General features: G+C 49.7%; 2 protein-coding genes and 1 long non-coding RNA gene across 3 annotated transcripts; 2 read left to right on the top strand and 1 right to left on the bottom strand.

The window, feature by feature from the left end:
* Positions 1 to 1458: 1458 nt before the first annotated feature.
* Positions 1459 to 3175, top strand: LOC142861154 (uncharacterized). The gene is made up of 3 exons (XR_012912535.1): positions 1459 to 1638; positions 2019 to 2151; positions 2966 to 3175. It is a non-coding gene; the product is annotated as an uncharacterized LOC142861154 (long non-coding RNA).
* Positions 3176 to 8477: 5302 nt separating this feature from the next.
* On the bottom strand, positions 8478 to 16045 carry REM1 (RRAD and GEM like GTPase 1). Its single transcript, XM_012755305.2, has 5 exons — positions 15954 to 16045; positions 14570 to 15128; positions 13434 to 13522; positions 10448 to 10649; positions 8478 to 9200 (listed from the first exon to the last, which is right to left on the bottom strand). Exons 2-5 carry the CDS (start codon positions 14907 to 14909, stop codon positions 8929 to 8931), a joined length of 903 nt encoding a protein of 300 aa, XP_012610759.1. The 5' UTR covers positions 14910 to 15128; positions 15954 to 16045; the 3' UTR covers positions 8478 to 8928.
* Positions 16046 to 18516: 2471 nt separating this feature from the next.
* On the top strand, positions 18517 to 21421 carry DEFB124 (defensin beta 124). The gene is made up of 2 exons (XM_020281889.2): positions 18517 to 18645; positions 21215 to 21421. Exons 1-2 carry the CDS (start codon positions 18588 to 18590, stop codon positions 21370 to 21372), a joined length of 216 nt encoding a protein of 71 aa, XP_020137478.1. The 5' UTR covers positions 18517 to 18587; the 3' UTR covers positions 21373 to 21421.
* Positions 21422 to 23050: the final 1629 nt, after the last annotated feature.

Raw genomic sequence — 23050 nt, 5'->3', positions numbered from 1 at the left:
AACATACTTCTGAATAACTTATGGGAAGATGAAGAAATCACAGGAGAAATTAAAAAATATTTTGAACTGAATGATTATAAAAACCACAACATATCAAAAATTGTGGGATGTATCTAGAGCAATGATTAGAGGAGGGAAACTTATAGCCTTTAACACCTCTATTAAAAAAGAAGAAAGGTCTCAAATACACCATCTTATGTTTCTACCTTAAGCTGGAAAAGGTGGAAAATGAAGAACAAAACAACTCCCCAAATAAGAAGGTACATTTATATGTACTGATGTGGATGGAAAGCCAGGATAAATTGTGTGAAAGTAGCAAATTATAACTAATATGTACAGTATTGTGGTAGAGATTGCTCCTTGCTCCTCAGTATCTGTTCTATTCTTCCTTAAACATAGAATCCTTGATTTCGAGCTGGCACGTGGATATTTAGAATAAAGTACCTGTCCTGGACTCCTGTGCAATTAAGTGTGGCGATGTGACTATGCCCTGGCCAATGTGATGTCAGCAGAGGTCACACGTGTGTCTGCTGAGAGGCGGTGCCTTTCTTGGTTCATTACATTTGGCTGGAATGTGGATACGACGGCTGCAGCTTGAGCAGCATATTGTATTGAACATGAAGGAACCACAGGGTGGAAGGAGCCATGGTTCCCGCACTGTGGAAGCCAGCCTTGGACCGACTGCTTCAGGACTTCTTTTACCCTCCCTTCCTGCCTCTCTCCCTCCCTCCCTCCCTCCCTCCCTGCCTTCCTTCGTTCCTTTTCTTTCTTGAAATCTCACACTGTCATCTATGCTGGAGTGCAGTGGCATGGTCATAGCTGGCTGTGGTCTCTAACTCCTAGGCTCAAGCGATCCTCCTGGCTCAGCCTCCCAAGCAATTGGGACTACAGGTGTGTGCCACTGTGCCCGGCTGATTTTTAAAACAATCTTCTGTAGAGATAGGGTCTCACATGTTGCCCAGTCTGGTCTTGAACTCCTGGCCTCAAACAATCCTGCCTCCTCAGTCTCCCAAAGTGCTGGGATTACAGTCATGAGCCATGGTGCCCAGCCCTCTAGCCTGTTTCTATTACTGCTGTCTTGGGTTTGCCACTGAACACAGTCTTAACGCATATGGCTGTGATCCCGCTTATGTGAAAAAAACAAATCTATCAGATGGATGATTTTGACTTTGGTATAGAAATCCCCAGGATAATTTGTTTCAGCACAGAAGACATATTCTCTTACATAACAGTAAGTCCAGGGGTGGGGCAGCATCAGGGTTGGTTAGTTCAGAGGCATGACTTCATCATCCAGGACTCAGGCATTACGTACTTCCCATCTGCTATAGTCTGGATGTCTGTACCCTCCAACTCTCGTGTTGAAATGGACCCCTAATGGGAGGTGCTTGGGTCATGGGGCAGATCTCTCATGAATAGATAAATCCCCTCCCTAGGAGAGGTGCTGACGGGGTTCTTGCTGTATTAGGTTTGAGGAGAGCTGGCTGTTATAAAGAGCCCAGCACCTGCCCTCTCCCTCTCTCCTGCCCCTTCCTCTCTCGATTGTGATCTCTGCACACTCCGGCTCCCCTTCACCTTCCACCACGAGTGGATGCAGCCCGAGGCTTTCACTAGATGCCCAATCTTCCAGCCAGAAGAATTGTAAGCAAAATAAACTTTTTTTAAATAAATAACCCAGTCTCAGGTATTCCTTAATAGAAATGCTAAACCGACTAAGACACTGTCTTTCCACTTTGCCATCCTCTGACTAAATCCCACCGTAATTGCAAAATGGCAGCTGCACTTACGGGCATCACACGTTCACATAGTCCAGGGACCAGTTGGAGAAAAAAGGCTGCCCCTTCCTGCTGCAGCTCTTTCCATGTTTTTCTTTTCCAGCTCTGTTCTAAGAGCAAAGAAGCCTTTTCTAGAACCCTCCAGCCTACCTTCCCTCACAGTTCATGGGCCATAGCTGGGTTGTAGGTCCCTTTTTAACCTCATCTCTGGCTTAAAGCAATCAGGATTTATTCTTGATTCCCCAGAGCAAGGGTGAACAGCAAAGCAAAATCACAGTTCTTATGGTGTGGAAGAAAAGAAAAATGGCCAAATGTCTGCTACAATGTATACGTAAGTGGGATGAAGAAGTCTGAAAGGACGCACCCCAGACTGCTGACAGTGAGTACCTCAAGGGAGAGGAGTGGGACTGGAAGGAGGATGGAAGGAGTCCTGTGGAAAATACTAAAGTTTGTCTATCTGATGACCTTTACCCACTTCTCCCTTGCTCACAGAAGCCACTAAGTTTGGGACAGCAAGAGGATGAATCATGATTGACCTGAGGCAGGTGTGGCATTCCTTTCTGCCACATAGTTGCTTTCTCAGTAGCCCCTGCAGCTAGAGGTGGCCATAAGACTCAGTCTGGGCTGGTGCGGCAGCTCATGCCTACAATCCTAGCACTCTGGGAGGCTGAGGTGGGAGGATCGCTTGAGGTCAGGAGTTCAAGACCAGCCTGAGCAAGAGGCTCTCTTGGCCTGTCTCTACTAAAAATAGAAAAAATTAGCCAGGTGTGTTGGTGCACACCTGTAGTTCCAGTTACTCAGGAGGCTGAGGCAGGAGGATTGCTAGAGCCCAGGACTCTGAGGTCATGGTGAGCTAGGCTGATGCTGCAGCATTCTATCCTGAGCAAAAGAGTGAGACTCTGTCTAAAAAAAAAAAAAGACTCAGTTTGGCCAATGAGATCTGAAGGGAAATTTTTTTTTCCCATAAAGTTTTTTTTAATCCTGATTTTTATTTTTTTTTATTTCAGCATATTATGGGGGTACAGATTTTAAGGTTTCAATAAATGCCAATTTCCCCTGCTCCCCCCACAAGTCTGAGTCTCCAGCATGACCATCCCCCAGATGGTGCACATTGAAGGGAAATTTTTAAGAGAACAATTTGCTCCTTGATAAAAACAAAACTTTCTGATCTTTTCCTTTCTTTTTTGCTTGAGACACTGGTGTGAGGATGTGATGCTTGGAACTGTGGCAGCCACATTGCAACCATGAGGGAAATACCTACAGAACTATGAAGATGCAGACCCAGTGTCCTGATATTTTAGGGCTGATGAATCAACCCTAAAACCATCGACTTCTGGGAATCTTGTTAGAAAATGTCCTTATAAGGATTTCTATCATGTGTAGCTGCAGGCAGCTTCACAGATAAATACATTAAAGATTGTTAACAATATAGTCTCTGCTATTTTGATTTATTTGTATAACAAAAATGTATTATTACTGTAATTCAAAGTTCAATTACAAAATATACCACCTGGCTTTGGGCACCCTTGATATCCCAAAAGGCCTGAAGAGGAATTCTTGGAAAGGGAAGTAGGGAGGAGTTGAACAAAAGGAACAAGCTGTTCTTTGTAATTACGTACTAACTGCGTAGCAAAAAGGGTGACCTTCAGACAGGGGGATGGCTGAGAATACATTTCTCTATCACTATTTGGGTTTAGATGAGAGGTCATAAACTGTTAGCTTCCGGTTAGAATTTGGCTGGTGGACATGTTTTGCATGTCCTACCCAGGGTTTTTAAAAATTAGAACTAGCAATAATTATTTAAGAATTGGGACAGTTCATGTAAATATCTGGCTTTCTTAGAAAAACCGAAACATGGTATCTGGCAATGCTGGGTTCGTATCTTAACAGCTTAATAGGCAGCTTAGTTCTGTCCATCCTTTATGCAGGGCAGGGGCTACCAGGGCCTATCAGTGTGCCACAGACTTTGATGGTTCCTACTGTCCTTCACTCAGTCAACTTCCTGATTTATATTACTTGTCTGACTCTGTGAGCGTTTGAATTAGTGATCCCTGGTTTTGGTTTTAGAATTAATGTGTAAGTGTGTGTGTAAGATTTAACAATCGATTCCTAGACGATTATGTGCAAAAGCACCTATCCTCATTTATAGAGTGGGGCATTCCATGAAGATGACGGGGTTCGGAGTGGTTACACTCACTCTGGACTGTTCTTCAAGATGGAAAGAGCTAGAGCACCCTTGACTGCCCTACTGGGGTACCTGGGGTGTTCACTCAGCCCCAGTAACTCAGGCTTCTGAGAGGCACTGCTGGGGGAGGAGGTGAACTCTGAGGCCAGACCTGTATTTGTGGGTAGGGAGTAGGGTTTTCTAGAAGGTGCATAGAGATTTGCTCAGTGGAGGTTTGAAGAAGTGGTGCTCCTTGGGAGATGCATGGACTTGAGGAAGGAGGCAAGGGCAGATGCTGGGACAGTGTCCCCATGCCCCTGGCATCCTACTGAGTGCAGAGCCCCTTTAATTGAGGGCCTTCTCTAGGTATTCATCACAACAAGACTATTTTTTGTAGAGATGGGGTCTCACTCTTGCTCAGGCTGGTCTCTAACTCCTGGCCTCAAGGGATCCTCCAGCCTCAGCCTCCCAAAGTGCTAGTATTTCAGGCATAAGCCACCTTGCTTGGCCTCAGAGCTGCAATTTATTGAGTGCTTACTGTGTGCAAAGCATCATGCTAACAAATGCTAATCCGATTGAATTCTCACACCAACCCTTAGAGAGAAATGCCATGAATATGCCCATTTTCCAGATGAGAAAATTGAGGCCTAGAGAAGTGAAGTAAATTACCTAATGGCATATAGTGGTGTTTCTTAAGTATTAAAAATCTCATTTAATCCTATGGGATAGGAATTATCATCTCTGATTTCAAGATGAAGGAGAGGGGGTCCTGAGTTGCACAGAGATCAAGTGCCCGAGGTGGGATTGAATGAAGGTTTCTTCTGATTCCAAATCTTGTGCTTTCCTACCAATATCTTGTCACATCTACGAAGCATGGGAATGTAAGCCACGACAGACACACCCTAGCCTTGAACTTGAACCAGATGGAGCTTGGGGAGAGCTGCACACATTGCTCCACCCAGCGCTCCCATCCCATCATTAGTATTATTTTTAACTGAACCCCGAACTGAAGGGAACAGTATTCAAATTGAAACTGAACTTGTATATTTTTTCAAGCTGTTGAACTAGAACAGTTAAATATTCTTGAGACAGAGACAATCACATGGAGAATCTGCCCTAATCCCTTCACTCTGTATATTTTGATTTGCCTAACGTCACATACGGTCATGGCAGATTTGAGGGATTCTTAATCAGTAGAAAGCAGTTGTAGATGAATTTTCCACAACCCCTACCCCTCATTTACCTTTCCTTTCCCTTCTTGGCCAGGGCAGGAACTTCAAAGTTTCTGTTTCCACCAGCTGTGACCCTCCCTGTCCTCCCTCCCTTCCTGCAGAGCCCACACCCTTGTCAATGTTCCTCGAATGAAGGAAGGAGGGAGCTGGGCCCTGTGAGACGTGCATTTTCCATCATCCAAGGCCAGGTTGCTCTAGCCTGCACCTGGTTACTTGGGGGTCCCTGAGTGGAAACTTTGTGCCCTGGCTGAGAATATTGGAACTTTCCACCAAGGCCAGTAGGGCTCAGTATTTGAGAAGCCCGGCTGGGGTGTCTTGGATGCAGGTGGCCTTCCTCTCATCTGGACCAGGCCAGCAGGGTTTGCAGCCTTCCTCCACAGCAGGAGGAGGGATTCTAAGGAGACTTGGGGACCTCTGGGGAGATACTCATCTTTCTAGAGCTTTATCATTTTTTCCATAACAGTATCCTCCCTTCAAGGTGGAAAGTCCCAGCTGGCAGCTGAGGACACTCTCAATGTGCTTTTGTTCTCTGCCCTGCCCCCAGCCCAGGCAGCAGGGCAGGACAAAGACACCTTCCCTTTTATACCAGCCTGCTCTGGGCTTGCTGTACCAACAAATGGCTCGATACAGAGGACCCCTTTGTACTGTGGGGCTAGACTTCCCTGGTTTGAATTCTGGCTCTGCTATTTGCTAACTGTGCAAACTTGGCAGGGTCCTGGACCTCTCTGTGCCACAGTGTCTCCATCTGAAAACTGGTATGGTGATGAGAATATTACCAGTTTTGAGGATTTAATGAATTAATGTAGGAAAAACACTTAGAATGGCATCTGGTACATAGTAAGAGTGATGGAACTATTTGCTTTTATTATTACATGAGCTTGTGCTTGGGCAATTCATGTCTCTCTAGGCCTCAGTTTCCCCAATTATACAATCAAGATAGCAGTTCTTGCCTGACTCCCCACCACTGATCTGAATGTGGCCCTTTCTTGCTCTGTGGACTTGGACAAATTTCTTGAGTTCTCTTTCTTAGTTTCAGTGTGCTCATCTATTAAATACCTATAAAGTAGAGCATTGTGGCGACGATGAAATGAGAAAATGTGCACCAAACAGTAGCATGAGGCCCAACACTAAACATAGAGTTAAAACAAACTTAGTTCTTTTGCTTTTTTTGTTTGTTTTTGTTTTTTAATGGATGAGAAAGAACTTCCTAAACTACAATGGGCTGTGTCCCTGGGAGGGAGATTGTAGTTTTCTCACAAGTTTTCCCAGCTATTTCTTATTCAAAGACATCTAGAATTAGAGAAGTCAGGATGGGAAGGGCCACTTTACAGGTCGGTTCATTAATCCATGCAACAAATGTTTACTGAGCACCTACTATGAGCCAGGTGCTGCTGTAGGTGGTGGGGACAGAGCCGCAGGGAGGGCCCTGCCCTCGTAGAGCTTCCCATCATTTGGGGAGACAGCGAATAAACACGTGAGTACATAAATATATGATACAAGTTCAGAGTCAATCCCTTTGTTTTAAAGATGGAGAAACTGAGGCTCGAGAGGGAAGGAGATTTTCCTAAAACCCGTCAGTATCATAGTCTCAGAGCATCTTACCCATAACAAACCCTGGTTTCCCCAGGACCTTAAGGTATGATAGTGGGAGCCAACATTTATTCAATCTTCCTAGACACACGAATTATCCTAAGCACTTTATACATCTTAAATAATTTAATCCTCACAACAACCCTAAGGGAGGGAACTGTCATGAATCCTATTTTATAGATGGGGAAACTAAGGCATAGAGAGATGGAGGGGAGCAGGGTTTGAACCCACAGACCTCCTGGTTCAGGGGCCAGGGCCTCAACCACTCTGCCGTGCTGCTCTGGACTCAGTTTCCACATCTGTGAATATAGGGGGATTGGATTGAATTACCTTCGGGATCTTCTCTGAGCACCCTAATTTTCAGCCCCTTCTCAGTCTTTAATATTTTATCCACTTATTTGTTTTCTAGTCCGCTTCCCCCGCCAGGCTGTGCGCTACTGGGAGCGGCCAGTATCCTTCTGTTCACTGCATCGCCCAGAGCCTGGCACTGTGCCCTGCACTTAGCAGGCCCTGGATAAATATTTGTAGACAAGAAAGGAGGGAATGAAGGCGATTGTCCTCATTTTTCTAAAATCAGCTCCTGCACTCTCTCCCTGGCCCTTCTTCCTTTCTTTGCCCATGCCTTCCCTTCCCCCCTTGTCTCCCTCCCTCTCACCTCCCAGGGCCGACTCCAGCCCTCCATCCGGCCTGCATTTTTCCGGGTTTGATATCATTTTTTCCACTCTCCCGGCTGCCGGCTGCCTCTGCCAACTTTCCACAGATACAGCCCCTCCCCTCGACCGACCGCAGGCCAGAGACAACTTGGGGTGGGGGAAAGACCTTCCTCCTCTTCCCTTCCCTGGCCTGGGGTTGGGATGGAGCAAGAAGGGCCATCAGTGCTCCGCTGGCAAGACTGGGGTGGGGGCAGTGGCAGTTGGAGGATGTGGCTCGCTCAGAGCGGCCTTTCTCAGCACCCAGCGGAGGTGTCTGGGCGGGAGTGGTGGGTGGCAGTGTGTGGGGGGGGCAGGGGTGTCAGACATCAGGGATGCGATGGTCCAAACAGTCTGCATCTTGTTCTCCTCTCAAAGTAGAGACACCCCTTCCCTTTCAGCTGGAAACTCCTGACCTGATCCTGTCCCCAGCCAGGCTGGATGCCTCACTCCCTCCTTCCTCCCGCACAGCCAAATGGACACCCAGGGGAGGCTGAGTGACCCCAGGGTGCCCACTTTCCCTCTCTAGGCTTCGGTTTCCACATTTGGAAAACAAGTGAGTTGGACTAAATTGTGGTTTATCCTGGGGATTAATAGACTGGATTTCATGGAGTTATGCCCCCTCCTTTAAATCGTGTGCCACATTCCGTTTTTAAGTCCAACTCCCCAAGATTCTGTAGCGTTTTGTAACATCTTGGGCATGAGCCTTCACTGTCCTGTGCCTCGGTTTCCTTATTACTAAGATGGGGTTAGTGGTAACACCTTCCTCCCAGGTGTTGTGAAGATTAACTAATAGTTGTGACAGTGACTGCTTGGTACACAGCCATCTCCTAACACCAGTGGTTATATTGCCATTGTGAATGCTGAGATTCCTTCTAGATATTTTGTGAATTTACAATCTAAAAAATGGGTTAATGAGAAGATAGCAGGTCATCACAGTGAGCTGTGGTTGTGATTCACTGTCTCTCTCAAAGAACTGGGGCAGGAACTGTAATTGGGAGTGATTGGGAGAAGAGCCTGAGAACACAAATGATCCAATTACTTTATTGATTGGCCCTGACACCCAGGCCACCAGGCTAAACCAGTCTGCAGCTAGTGTAGATGGGAGGGCAGGAGGAGGACACCCTGGAAGACTCCCAGAGAGGTCTGGGCATTCAGAAGGGACATCCTTCTGGTCTGGTGGGGTTTCTGGGGGGTGGCCAGACCCCAGGGACAAGGAAATTTTTACAAAATGACATCCACCACATAAAAAACCCTACTTTGTGCTCAGCTTGGGGCTTCGGCCCTATGTCTGTCCACCGCTTCTCTGGAGCAGGGGGGTCCCGAGGCTCTGGCCGTGGGCGATGATCCGCTCATCAGCGCGGCGGGCAAGCAAGGCCCACGACGCCGGCGCTAGGTAGCGGCGCTGCTGCCCCTCGGGGGCGTCGGTGGGGCCCAGAATGCACTGCCAGTGACCCGCACCCCCAGAAAAGCAGGTGTCCTCAGAGCACGGCCAGGTTGTGGCAAGACTTGGAGCGGGCCTTAAGTGCCCGGCGGCGGGCGCTGCGGGCCGTCAGGCGCTCCAGGAGGCGGCGGGCGCGCTGGCCCAGGCTGACCCGCCGTCGCGGCGCGGGCGGCTCCCGGGCCGCGCTGTCCCGGCGGCGCAAGCGCAGCTGGCGCACCACGCCCTCGAAGAGCTCGGCCACGTTGTGCTGCAGGGTGGCCGACGTCTCGATGAATTTACAGTCGAACACCACGGCGCAGGCGCGGCCCTCTGCGGGGGCGGGGTCGGGCGAGCGGGGTGGAGCCATAACCGGAACGCGGAGATAAAAGTGGGAACAGGTGTGTTCAGCCTCAATGGAAAGCAACTTTTCCTGTACGCATACCTGGTGCTGATGTCGGAGGACTCAGGGCCAGATCACACTGGCCTTTGAGGAATTAGATTACAGGCTAGTGACTGATACTAGTAGCAGAATGAGGCAGGGAAGCCAGGGAGGCCGGGACTAGGTAGGGGCCAGGTTGAATGTCAGTCAGCAGGTCTAATCGGAAATTAGATGCAGCTAAAAGGTGCATCAGAATTAACCTGGAGGAGCTTGTTAAAATAGAATTTCCCCGGCCCACCCTCAGGGATTCTATTTCTGTAGGTTTGGGATGAGGTCTGGAAATCTGTGTTTTAACAAAAATCTCCCGGGGATGACGTTGCAGGTTTTTGGCATATCTATCCACAAAGCATAGGGTCTTCCTCCTCCAGGATGCCACCGGGCCTGAATCCTAGTCCTCAGTGGCTGGTGACTCTCTGGAACTCGCTTTCTATCTGTGGGTCTCAGTTTCCATATTTTAAAGATTTTACTCTGTGAGTAGCACCATTTTAAGATTGTTATGGGCTCCATCTGCTGTTAAACTTATTACTGATAAAATACTCCCAACCCCATTGTAAAAATAATCTACATATAACATTAGAAGTTTTGGTTCGTAGTTGCTGGCAGACGCAATATTATGTTTTGTAGACAAAGCTTTGTGAAATTTGAATTTCTAATTTTTCCACTGTATTTTGGGCCCAATAATGGTCTTTCAGTTCTCCAAGTAAGGCATTGAAAAGCCTATAGGCCCTGGGCCTATCGTATCTGGTGGATAGAGTGTCTCTGATTAAGGGCATGGGGAGCCATAGGGGAATGCAGGGAAGTGACAAGGTCAGCTGTGGTTCTGGAAAACTCTGGCAGCGGGCAAGGGGGGCTGATAGAAACGTACTGGGACTGGCTGAAGTGGAAGTGCCAGGAGAGCACAGAGGCTATGGGCGTGGAGGGAAGGGGGTGTGGGATGCATGGAGGTGGGCCTGATGTGACTTGGGGACTGGTTTGCGGGAGGCAGGCATGAGAGGGGAGGCAAGATTGGTTCTTGGCTTTCAGGTTTAAGCAAGTAGCTTCAGGGTGGGGGCTGATTTGCAGGAGCAGTCACTGAGATGAAGAGCATTGGAGGGCCCTGGTGACACAGGGGCCAGAGGAGGTGGAGGGGAGGGCTCACCTTCCACGGAGACTTCCCGGCAGCGGGCCAGGTCTGCTTTGTTGCCCACGAGGATGATGGGCACGTGGTCCGCCTGGTGTGTGCGCCGCAGCTGAATGCGGAGCTCAGAGGCACTCTCAAAGCTGCCCCGGTCAGCGATGGAGTACACGATGACATAGGCACTGCCCACCTCCAGGCACGACTCCTGGCTCCAGTTTTTATCCTGTGGGGGAGGGGCCCAAGGCCCATCCTCAGAGCGTGCCTACACCCTGGCTGAGAAAGGTGGAGCTGGGATGGTCTAATAGGTGAGATGGGGCTGAGGTTTACACTTTGGACAGGTTTGGGGGACAAATTCTGCCGTAATTCCCATGTCACCTTTGGAAAATTATTGATTATCTCTGAGCCTCGGTTTCTCTGCTTGAAAAATTGGGCTAACAACACTATCTCACTGTATTGTCTCATTCGTTGAGACTTCTGCAGGCAGGGCATTGGAGACAAAACATTCCCTTGGTTCTCTTTCCTGCTAAGGGGGGTTCTGGCTTGGCTTGTTCAGCTCCTTTGTCTGGTTTCTGAGGAGAATTTGGCCCTGCCAGAAAGTTCTTTAGGCCTTCTGCAATCCAGAATTAAGAGAAAAATTGAAAAGAAAGAAGTGAGGACAGGAGGCCGACTTTAGGAGGAGGTCATTCATTGCACAAACTTTTATAGAGGTTTTGCTGTGCATCAGGGTCACAAAGCTGGTTGGTATGTAGATTGGTGGGTAAGAACTCACTGGGAGTGCGATTAAAAATATAGATTCTAGAGCCTCACTTTTAGAGCTTTTTATTCCTTAGGTCTGGGGTGAGGACTGAGAATTTGATACTTTACTCTCCAGGTGACCCCTGATGGTCAGCCAACCTAGGGCATTACTGGGTGAGCCAAAGGCACACCCAATCCTGTCAGATGCAGCCGCTCTGACATCCGAATACCATCCAGCCCACAGATGAAAAGGACGGATGCTTAATTCACTAATGCTGTTGCTGCCTGGACCCTCTTTGGGACCTCCTTTCAAGTCACTGACCAGGAAAACTGGTCTAGTTTCCTTATTTTACTGGTTGGAAAACCAAGTCCTGGAAAGATGAGAAAACTCGCTCAAGAACACAGCAAGCTGGGTGTTGAGTTCTGGTTCCTGCCTTCTAGTCCAGTCCCCTTCCTCCCCTGTCTCCCCAGTGGGACCCCAATCTGATTACTCTCCTTAACTCACTGGACACTGCCCCATAGGTTCTCAACTGCACCAAAAAGTAGGCCCTCCCTTACCAGCATGTGAGCTCCATGCGGCCAGGGGACGTGTCTACCTTATTCACTGCCGTGTCTCCAGCATCCTGGCCCATGATAGACACCCAGCAAGTATTTCTGAATGAACAAATGAATTGGTGAAGGAGTGAAACCTCAGCTGAAGGGTCAGGAGGTGACGCTCCTGGCTGGGGGCATTCCTACTGTGTAAGAGTGCAGTCTCTGGGGTTTCATGGATCTGGGTTTGAACCCCATTTGCTATCTGAGCGCTCCAGACACATTATGTATTTAACCTTTCGGAGCTTTAGTTTCCTCATCAGTAGAATGGGAATCAGAAGGCTCACTGATAGTTTTTGTTTTGACTGAATTCATAATATATATGCAGTGCTTAGCCTGGGGCTGACACTTAGGAGGAGGATGCTCCATAAATGTTGGCTGCTGTTATGACAATCATCATCATCATCATCCTCATGCTCATTTGGACTCATGTTTCCTTTGTAGTTTTTTTTTTGTTTGTTTGTTTGTTTTTGAGACAGAGACTTACTCTGTCACCTGGGCTAGAGTGCCGTGGCATCAGCCTAGCTCACAGCACCTCAGACTCCTGGGCTCAAGCGATTCTCCCGCTTCAGCCTCCTGAGTAGTTGCGACTACAGGTGTGTGCCACCATGCCCAGATAATTTTCCTATTTTTAGTAGAGATGGGGTCTTGTTCTTGCTCGGGATGGTCTCGAACTCCTGATCTCAGGTGATCCTCCTGCCCTGGTCTCCCGGAGTGCTAGGATTACAGGTGTGAGCCACTGTGGCTGGCCTGTGTTTCCTTTTTTGCTTGTTAAATGGACCACATAGCTCCTTCATCCCTATTCTTTGGGCCTCTCAGGGGAGCTGTCAATCACCCAACTCTGTCCTTCTAAGCCCCACCCCATGGGCAGGGCCTCCCTGAGTGTTAGGGGGAAGGGCCTACCCCTTAGAGAGATGGGATCCCAGGTGATTTTTAGATCCTTCTCTTTGCTTAGGTGTATTTCCTCAAAGTTCTACCATGACCATGTACTACCTGTGTAGCAAGAGAAAAGAAAACCCAAACAATATATATCACAGTAGGCACAGGTTCCTGACTGTTGCTCTCTTCCTGCTCTGGAAGAGGTTAGGGAAGGACACCCTTTGGTTTCCTTTTTTACTAGCTACCAAATAAGAATTATCATTTACAATTCTTTACTCCTGTTCAGCATTTTTTCATGCTCCAAACTAGACTCACCTCTGAAATTGTATTAGAACTTTTAAAAACTAGCCGATAAGAGAGGCAGGAATGACTGACCCATTTGTCAGATGAGAAAACCGAAGCTTAGAGTGGGTAGGTCAATTGCACAGAGCTACACAACTAGTAAGAAAAAGATAGGGGGTTCAGCTTTAGGCACTTTGGTGCCAAATCCAGTGTTCCTTCTTCTGCACAATGTGGGTGGGTGGGGTGGGTTGGGGTGGTAATAACGATGGGAAGGTCTGCAAGGGGAGCAGCATGCTGTGCCCTGGTTGTTGGGAGGGGATCAGTGGAGTGAGAAAAGGGGTCATGGTCACGAGGGTCTTCTGATTTTGGTTGGAAAGGCTCCTTAGGAGCTGTGAGTTTTGGGGAGCTGCTGAATATAGCCCCTATCCTGCCCCTGCTCTGTAGGGTCCCAGGAGGGGACAGGAAGGAGACTGGTATTAGGCTCAGCACCGCCCCCCAAATCCTGCTTGCAGTGCCATACCAGTCTCTCGGCCTCCCAGGTGTCCACGACCACCAGTGTGGTGTCCTCTCCATCCACCGTGAGGGTCCTCTCATACACATCTTCTGCAACTGAGGGGAGAGCTGCATCTCAGGGAGGAGGGGAAGGCCCAAGGAGGGTGTGGGGCGCCCTAGCCCCCTTTTCAGTCACACTGCCCCCCCACTGCTCCTTGGAAGCGCTCACCACACTCGGTTGCTGTCTGTCTCTCCTGGTAGGTCAAGAAGCTCCACGAGGAGCCCATGTCTCCCCAGCTGCCTGCATAGGGCCTGGCTCATAGCAGGTGCTAGAAAGTTGGTTTGGTTGATTGAATGACCGTGGGGTCGTGGGGTTAAAGGCGGGCTGGGAATTCTCCCAGTCCTGCTCTGTCTCTGGCTTAGTGTATGCGTCAGGCAGGTCATGTTATCCTCACTGGGCCTCAGTCTCCCTATCTGTAACACGTATCGGTTCTCACTCGTGGAGGAGGGGTCAAGGCTGGAGAAGGGCCTGGCCAGAGTGCCAGAGTGTCCCCACCTTTTCTCTACTTTTAACCAACACCCCTCCCCACTCAAACCATATCCTCCCAGCCAGTCCTTTAGGGGCCTGTCTTCATTTTTTCTGTCCCTGTACCCCATCATCCTGGGTCCCCTGACCCTCTCAGCTCTGCATTTCTTGGGAATAAAGCAACCCTGGGCCTGGGAGTCTCCACTCTGGGGAGGATCTTAGTTCTGCTGTAGGTGTTGGAGGCCATGGGTGGGTGTCTATGGGACTGGGAGGATCTGAGAGTCAGGGGGCGTTGGGGCTGGGGGTTTCTGAGCTGGGTGGAGTCCACTATTTCTTGACATTTGTGGAATTCAGAATTGCTCCCCTTATGACATGGGAATGAATCACATACCTCTCATCCATGAAAAATTGGCAAAATTCTCATCCTATTGAAGGAATTTCCCTCCTATGGGCCATTGTGCAGGTTGTGCCCTGAACAACTCTAGGGGGGCTTCGTTCACTTCATAGTCTATGTGAATGATGCCCCTTAGAATTGAACAGTACGTGACTTGTACAACTGTTCTTGGCAGCCCTGTGCCCCTGGTGACAGAGCTTTCACTCCTTTTGCCACATCCCAGCCCAGCCCACAGGGCTCCTACCTCCCAGCTGTTCATGGAGGTCCCGTTCTTGCTTCCCTGCAAAGAGGCTGGCCAGGCTGGTCTTCCCCACGCCGGGATCTCCAAGCAGCACCACACGGTACAGGGCCTCCCAGGAGCCTTCGGAGTCGCTGGATTCAGAGGACCAGTCTTCAGGGGCAGGCGAAGGTTTCTGGGTGGGAGGGTTGAGGGAGGCTGATTGGCCCAGCCGGGGATGCTGCGACTGAGTGGAGGGTGCTGTGCTCAGGAGGCCAGGCTGGCGGCCCCTGGGGGACAGGGACAGTGGAGTGCTGGCTCGCCGGCGCAGGGGGGTCTTTGCTTCCTGCTGGGTGTTTAGTGTCATGGCTGGTAGAAGGGGCTTTGCTCCTGCCTTCCTTCCTTCTGTCCTTCCTTCTGAGAGAAGGAGGAATGGGCGGTGAGCTGGTTGCTTTGAGCCCTTCTTCTACAGGTCCTGATGAGCTGCTGAAATGGCTTCCTCCAGAGCCCCCTTTTGTTCCAATGGGAGGAGAAACCTCAGCTCCGTGGGGTGGGGGCTTCAGGTTCAGGACAAGCCTGTATCGGGCTGCAAGGGATGGGCGAGGAAGTGAACACGCGGCATGCATGCCCAGAGGCCATTTCCCATGCCCAAGGACGACCTGCACGGGGATGGCACACAGAGGGGCAGTGGGGCAGCGAGGTGGGGTGTCCACACAGGCACACCCTCCCCGTGTACACAGATCTGCCCTCCCATTCAGAACCTGAGCCCCTCACTATGAAAGGATCTCAACAGCCCCCTCCTCCCCTTCCCCACGTCCCTTTCACACGGCTCTGGGTTGGGGGTGCAGAGGAGAATTGAGGGGCCTTGGGAATTTACTTCCGCTGCCCAATCCCATGGGGTCAGAGGAAGAGGCAGGGCAAGGTGAGTTGGCACCCCAGAAGGACGAGGGGGCTCTGGGGGTTCCCTCCGGCTGTAACCTGAGTGCCCTGGTGCCATGGGAACAGCGTGTCCGGCCCGCCCCCTGCGTGAAAAATTCAGGAGCGGCTGGCGCTATGGCCTCCGGCTGCTTTTGGGGGCAGGAGCTGCCAGCCGGTCAGGCTCCTGGTTTGGTGACAGGACAGGGTCCTGGCAGGGGACGGGGAGGGGAGACCATAGGGCTCGGGACACATTCCTGGAGTCTGGGTCCCAGCTTTTCCAGCCCCGGATCCCAGGTATGAGTCCTTGACCCTGGCGAGGGGGTTCCTTGTCCGGGGCTACCCTACCCTCCCGGCCCAGGTCTGAAGCCCCTCACCCTCGGGACGCTGTGGCGAGGGCCCCTGCTTCTGCCTGCGCTGCAGAGCCCCCATGCAGGCGCCCGGCGAACTCTGCTCCAACTTGAGCGAGTTGGCGGCGAGTTGCACGGAGCTTTACCTGGCCGTGAGGAGGGGTCCAGGGTCCCCCGCCGCCTCCGCTGCTGGGTGCTCGGGGTGTCCGCGCGCAGCCCCTCTGGCTGGTCCCGCCCCGCCGCCTGGGCCAGGGGAGGAGCCGCGACCCCGCCCCATCCAGCCCCGCCCCATTAGGGCAGCCCCGGGGTCCCCGCCCCAAGGCCTCGGCCGCTTGATGACTTTTCTAAGAGTGCAGAGCTCAGCCGACCTGGGGCCTCCAGTCCTATGCCCGCCCCCCGGGTGAGTGGCGGGGCAGGAGCAGACGGGGCAGGACGGGAGCTCTGCATTCCTGGGTCCGGATCACCGTCTGCGTCCACCTCTGTCCACTCCAGCAATGGGCGCACCGGCATTAACCCTCAGGAAAAGAACTTGGGGAACTTTTAAATGTTTAGATTCCCAGGTCCCACCTTCCAAGAGAGGCAGATTCAGCGTCCTGGAGTGGGGGCGGGAGTCTGCCTTTTAAACAAGTGCCCCAAATGATCCTGATGCAGATAGATGGTGGACCCCACTTTGGGAAGCTCGGCTCTGGATGGAGAATTAATTCTGGGAGGTGTCTTGGACGAAGAGAGAGTTCAGGAAGTCTGCATTGAATATCTTATTTTGGCATCATTCATTCATACATTCATATATTCATTTGCCAATCGAGGCTTAGCTGGGCCTGGGACTCAGGTTTCTGCTTTCAGCCTACTGTCCGTTTCTATCACTCACTCGTGGGCTTTTTTTTTTTTTTTTTTTTTGTCTTCCTGGGCATATAAGAGGAGGAAAGAGACTGATCTTGTAAGAGAAGACAAGTTGGCTATCCAGTAGGCTAGGATCCAGGCTCTTTGAGTGGGGTGCCTTCCTTTAGGTTTGAAGGTGTGTGTAGGTACTGGCCCGTGGAGACGAGGCTGTACCTGTGGGTGGGGGTCATAGTCATGGCTGAGGGGGTCCAGGTGTCCCTCTTGGAAGAACTCCCACGGCAGCATGGCCGACTGGCTCAGCCTCACAGGTCTTGGGCACATGCTGAACCCTCTCACGCCTGGCTTCCTTCTTGGCTTGGCCTTCTGAACTTCCCTTTCTTACCTGCTAGATGGGCTGTGAGGGGGCAGCACCCTTCGTTGTCTGGGAGTGAGGTGACTTGGCTTCCAGTCCCAGCTCTGCAACTCATTTGCTGTGTGAACTTAGGCAAGTCAACTCCCCCCTTTGGTTTCACTTTCTTTATTTAAAGCCATAATCTGAACAGGTTACACTCATGCTAAAAAACTTTCGGTTGTCTACAGTACAAAAGCCTGAACTTGGCATTGAAGGCCCATGATGTCCTCTGCAGGGGCTTTTCGCCCTCTCCTTGTAGCAAGCCTTGCTCTGCCCATGCCCCAGTATTTCAGGCACATTCTGTTCCTTCTGCCTGGGATGCCCTTCCCCCAACTCATCTTTCATGATGCAACTTAGATTCCTGTGTACTGGACACTGTTCTAAGCTTTGTGCATTTATTGTCTCAGTGCTTCTCAAACTTTAGCATTGCTGCATGTGAAAATCACCAAGTGACAGCTTGCTGGGACCCCGTCTCAGTACTTCTGATTCAGTAGGTTTGGGGTAGGGCTAGAGAATTTGCCTTTCTAAAAAGTCCCAGGTGTTGCTGCTGCTTGCTGTTTTGGGAACCTCACTTTGAGAGCCACTGTATTATTTAATTTAATCCTCTAAACAAGATAGGTAGCCATTACTCTCTGTGAGGTAGATACTATTACTCTTCCCAGTTTTAGAGTAGATCTAAATTCATATTCGTTTAAATAGGCCAGTAATTTCCGGTCCCATCTCCTTGACATTAGAAAGGGAAACCCTCATTTATTAACGTTGCAAGGGAGGCTTGTCATCGTTTCATAGACAACAGCCTGTGGCTCTCAGATGTTAAGTGACTTGTCCAAGGTCTCACAGCAATTAGGGGAAAATGCTGAGATTTCGGGTCTCTCTCAAATGAAGGCTTTTCCCACTCTCTAAGTGGGGAAGATTTCGGTTTCTGATGCCAGGCATTGCCTCTGAAAATTCCGTCCCCTAGGCTGGGTGCAGTGGCTCACACCTGTAATCCCAGCACTTTGGGAAGCTGTGATGGGAGGATCATTTAAGGCCAGGAGTTCAAGACTAGCCTAGGCAACATAGTGAGCCCCCCCCATCTCTGAAAAAAGTAAAAAAATTAGCCGATTGTGGTAGCCCATGCTTGTAGTCTCAGATACTTAGGAGGCTGAAGTAGGAAGATCACTTGAGCCTGGGAATTTGAGGTTACAGTGAACAAAAATTGGGCTACAGCAATCTAGCCAGGGGAACAGAGAGATTCTGTCTCAAAAAAAAAAAAAAAAAAAAAAAAGAAAAGAAAAAAAAAAAGAAAAAGAAAAAGGAAAAGAAAACTTTGCCCCCAGTTTCAGAGCTCCATAGCCTCCAGAGGGTGCGGCTGACCAGTTCCCACATAGCTGGCTGGGAGCCCGAGCAGCCTGGGGACCACATGGCCTCATCCTCCCACTTAGATCTTTTGCCCACGGCCCTGCCTTTATTTGCAGCCCAATAAAGGCTGGGCCAAAGGCAGCCAGGCTCAGCACACTCCGTTCCTCTCCTGTGTTCTCCCCAGCAGTCTCCCCAGGAGCCCGTGGCCATGGCACAGCTGCTTCTGCTCATTGTGGCTCTCCTGGTCCTGGGTCATGTGCCACCAGGTAACATCACCTGTGTGTGTGTGTGTGTGTGTGTGTGTGTGTGTGTGTGTGTGTAAAAATGAGGACTAGCCTCTTGGGCCCTGGATCATGAGAGAGACCTAGATCCACATTTAAGTTCTGGCCCCACCACTGACTTGCTGGGCAGCTTAGAACAAGTTGCCAAATCGGCCTGCACCTCAGTTTCCTAATCTGTACGATGGGCTTCCCTCTCTAAATATTCATTTGAAAAATATTTACTGTGAGTCAGGTACTGTCATGATTGCTGGGACCTAGCAGTGAAAGAAAACAAGGTCCTTTTTTTTCATGGAGCTGACATTTTAGTTTGTGGAGATAGAAAATAAATAGATTAAACACATAACATGTCGGGTGGTGGTAAGTGCTAAAGGAAAGGCAAGGTAGGGGATTAGAGTGGCCTGTGTGGGTTGGTGGGAAAGCTGATGGGATGGTCAGGGAGGGCCTCTGATAAGGTCTTTTGCTTTTTGAAAACTTTTTATTTTGGAAAGTTACAAATATACACAAAAGTAGAGAGGATAATAAACAGGGTGAATTTAAACATTTTTTTATTGTGGAAAAATTTAAACGTATGCAAAAATAGAGAATAATGTAATGATATGAGTTTTTTGAAAACACCTTTTTTATTTTAGAAAATTTCCAACAGAAATAAAAAAAAATATAGTATAAAGGACCCCTATGTACCCAACACTCAATCTCAACAATTACCAACTTGAACCAATCCTGTTCTGTTTTCTGCCTCCTCCTCCTCCCCAGTGAATTGTTTTGAAGTCAATCCCAGCACTCTTATCATTTTACATAAGGTGGGTTTGAGCAGAGCTCTGAATACAGTGGGGAGACAGGGAAGATTGTTCCAGGCGGAGGGAGCAGCAGTGGCCAAGGCCCTGAAGCAGGAGGGGATGGCCGCGTCTGAGTGGCAGTGGAGACTGGTGGGCTGGAGCGGGGAACACAGCGGAAATTGGTGGGAAATGGAATCTACGAGATGAGGAGGGGAGAGCAGATCATGCAGGAGAAAAGAGCCACTCTGGATCTTGGGGTGATTGGGAAGCTCAAGTGTAATGCTGTGTTAAGAGTATTCATTCCAGGAATTGTCCTTGCCTGGGACTCAGCGTCTGGGGTTCTGGTTCCAGACCCACCACTTAGAGGCTGAGGGAGCTTGGGCAAGTCTCTTCCTTTCTTTATCTGGAAAGTGAGGTATTTATCTAGAATAAGCCCTGGTTGTTCCAGCTATTTAGGCCATGATTCTGATAATCTCACCTCCTATTTATTGAGCATTTACTATGTGCCAGGTGGTAAAAGGATCCTATTGCTCTCTTCTGAAAGATAGCTGTTCAGATGAGGAACATGAGGCCAAGTTCACTCAACTGGGAAGTGACCGAGCTGGAATCTGGACCCAGGAGGTCTGAGCTGGCTTCACGCTGCACCGTCACCCATTATACTGCACACCCTCTTCAGGGTGTGGATTCTTCGTCTCATGGAGCTTTTGAGGCACTGTACCATTTTAACATCTACCTTGCCAAGGCGGAAGGAAGCATGGGCTGGTTGGCAGGGCTGAATAAAACCTGTGGATAGGCCCAAGACAGCCCAAATCCATCATTTGAGGATTATGTGGGATCTCTTTTAATCCAGGCAGATGTGGGGAAGACTGTCTAGTTGTTCTCAGCTGCTTGCTTTCTGCTGGTCTGGGGCCATGTGTCTAGAAATGTCACTGTAACAGACAAGGCTGTCTGAGTCCTGGTCTTTCCTCCCCTTCCCCCATTCACTCCAATTGGCCATCACAGTACCCTGATAATCTCCTCTGTGGTACTTACCACGAAATCTATTTGTTGCATTTATTTCGTTGCTTTTCAACTGCTTTCCCTGCCAGCTGGGAGCTCCTTGAGGGCATGAGCCATGGCCGTATTGTTCATTGTGGTAATTCCAATTCTGCATATTTGTTGAATGAATAAACGAAAGAGAGGCTCCATCCCATCTTGTGACCAAAGACCCTTGGAGGGAGTATAGGATGTGTTTCCCAACCTCTTACCTTTTCCACGACTCATCATTGGAAACTCTCTCACTGAAGCCTGACATTAAACAGATCCCTATGTGTTGGGACAGTTTGTGTGATGGTTATGAGTGTGGATTCTGGAGTCAGATTTCCTGGGTTTGAATCCTAGTTCTGTTCCTTAATGGCTGTGTGACCTTGGGTAAGTTTATTAACCTCTCTGAGCCTCAGTTTCCTTACCTGTATAGCAGGGATTGCAGTAAGGTTAACTATACTCATATAGTGTTGTTAAGAAAAGTGCTTAGAGTATACCTGGTGTGTGGTTTTATCTGGACAAGAAATTAGTCTCTAACTTTAACCAGTGGTCTAACTTATGACCTGTGGACTAACCTGGACTAAGATCTGTAGTCTAAATTGTAACTAGAACCCTCATTTATGACTAGTGGTCTAACAAATGACCAGAGAGCTAATTTGTGACCAGTGTGGTCTAGTCCGTGACCTGACTCGAGATCAGTGGTCTAACCTGTGACCCATGGGCTGTTCTGTGACCTGTGGTCTTCCTCTGCGCAGGGAGAAGTGAATTCAAACGGTGCTGGAGGGGCCAAGGGGCCTGCCGAACCTACTGCACAAGGCAGGAATCCTACATGCACCTGTGCCCGGATGGGTCCCTGTGCTGTCTCTCTTACGAATTCAAGCCTATGCCGGTCACCAAGTCTGAGTATGACTAGCTGATTTTGGGGCCAGCACCCTTGCTGTTCAATAAAACACATGCTACCAGCTGTCGCTTCTTTCTGCCTACCCATCCTTGCTCCTCTTTGCCTGGGGAGGGGGCAAGGTCCAGGATGTGGGAGAGATGGTCTGGGGAGGGAGGTGCCTGCGGAGCGTGGGCATTAGTGACCATTGTAAATGGGTCTGGTCCCGGTCACATCACTGCCTCTCTGTCCAACTCCGGAAACATGACTCAACCTCTGTAAGCCTCCTCAGCCTCCTCATCCATAAAATGGGGATAATTATAATATCAAGAGATGCGGCCGGGCGCGGTGGCTCACGACTGTAATCCTAGCACTTTGAGAGGCCGAGGCAGGTGGATAGCTCGAGGTCAGGAGTTCGAAACCAGCCTGAGCAAGAGTGAGACCCTGTCTCTATTAAAAATAGAAAGAAATTAATTGACCAACTAATATATATAGAAAAAAAATTAGCTGGGCATGGTGGCGCATGCCTGTAGTCCCAGCTACTCAGGAGGCTGAGGCAAGAGGATCGCTTGAGCACAGGAGTCTGAGGTTGCTGTGAGCTAGGCTGACACCACAGCAACAAAGCGAGACTCTGTCTCAAAAAAAAAAAAGAGGGAGAGAGATGAGCATTTTATAGAAGGAGTGCAAAAAGAAAGGTAGCATTAATAACAAATTAATAATATAAAGAGTTAATATGATTATAATAGCTGGTAATAAGAATTCATAATAGTAGAGCCAATAATAAGCTTCTGATGTTCAGGGTGAGATGGTGTGACCCGAAAGGCCCTGCTAAGGGTGAAAGGATTCTTCTAGATTTCTTTATCTGCTATGTTAGCATTTCAAGAGTCTGCCTAGGTGGACAGAACTGTAAGAATTTTATGAAAGCAGTTTTCATGTAAGTGGGAAGAGGTGGTGGAGGGCATGTCTGTCTTTTCCAGGCCCAAGGACCTGTGGGGACAGAAGGGCAGGGAGCAAAGTGAGCAGAGTAAGGGAGGCCGGTAGACACGCAGGCTCATCACCCCGGGGCAGTTAGGGTTATGTGTGTGTGGGGGGGCGGGGGGGGCGCTGAAAAACCAGGAAACTCAACTTGCAGGGGATTATTTTTCTCGTGTAAAAAGAAGTGTGGAGGTGCCAGCACCCACGCCAGGCAAGCATGTCTGGGATCCTCTTGGCTCACAGCATGGCTTCCGAAACATCAGGCCTCTTGTCCTTGTTTAATGCAGGAAGAGGGAGGAAGGTTGGTATGGGCTCTGTTTCTCCCTTTATCAAGAGAGCCCAAACTTTCCCTGGAACCCCCTCAGCAGCCTTCTGCAGACATCTCATGGGCCTGAGCTGTACCGTGTGGCCACTCCGGATGGGAGGGAGGTCGGGGAAGAAAGGATTAAGCGTTTCCAGCTCTCTGGCACACTTGAGCTTGGGAGAATGGGAGTTGGGAAGACCCCCAGTGTCTGCTGCCTTCTCCCTGAGACTGAACCTAGAAAGGGGCAGGAGTGTTGGGTAAGTTGAGGGACAGAAGGACTCTCATCCACTGTCCTTTGAGCTCTTCAGAGAGGACAGCTGTTCTGGGTAGCCGTGGCCCAGCCCAAGTGAGAGAGTGGACTCTGTGTGGTCAGGCTAAGAAAGAGGTAGTGACATTCAAAATCCTAGGTGGCTGGGTCTTGGAGACTACCTGCTG

This window comes from Microcebus murinus, chromosome 16 (assembly GCF_040939455.1).
Source record: "Microcebus murinus isolate Inina chromosome 16, M.murinus_Inina_mat1.0, whole genome shotgun sequence".
Lineage (NCBI taxonomy): Eukaryota > Metazoa > Chordata > Mammalia > Primates > Cheirogaleidae > Microcebus > Microcebus murinus.
Note: the sequence above shows the minus strand (reverse complement) of the source record. Positions and strands in the feature narration are given on the sequence as shown.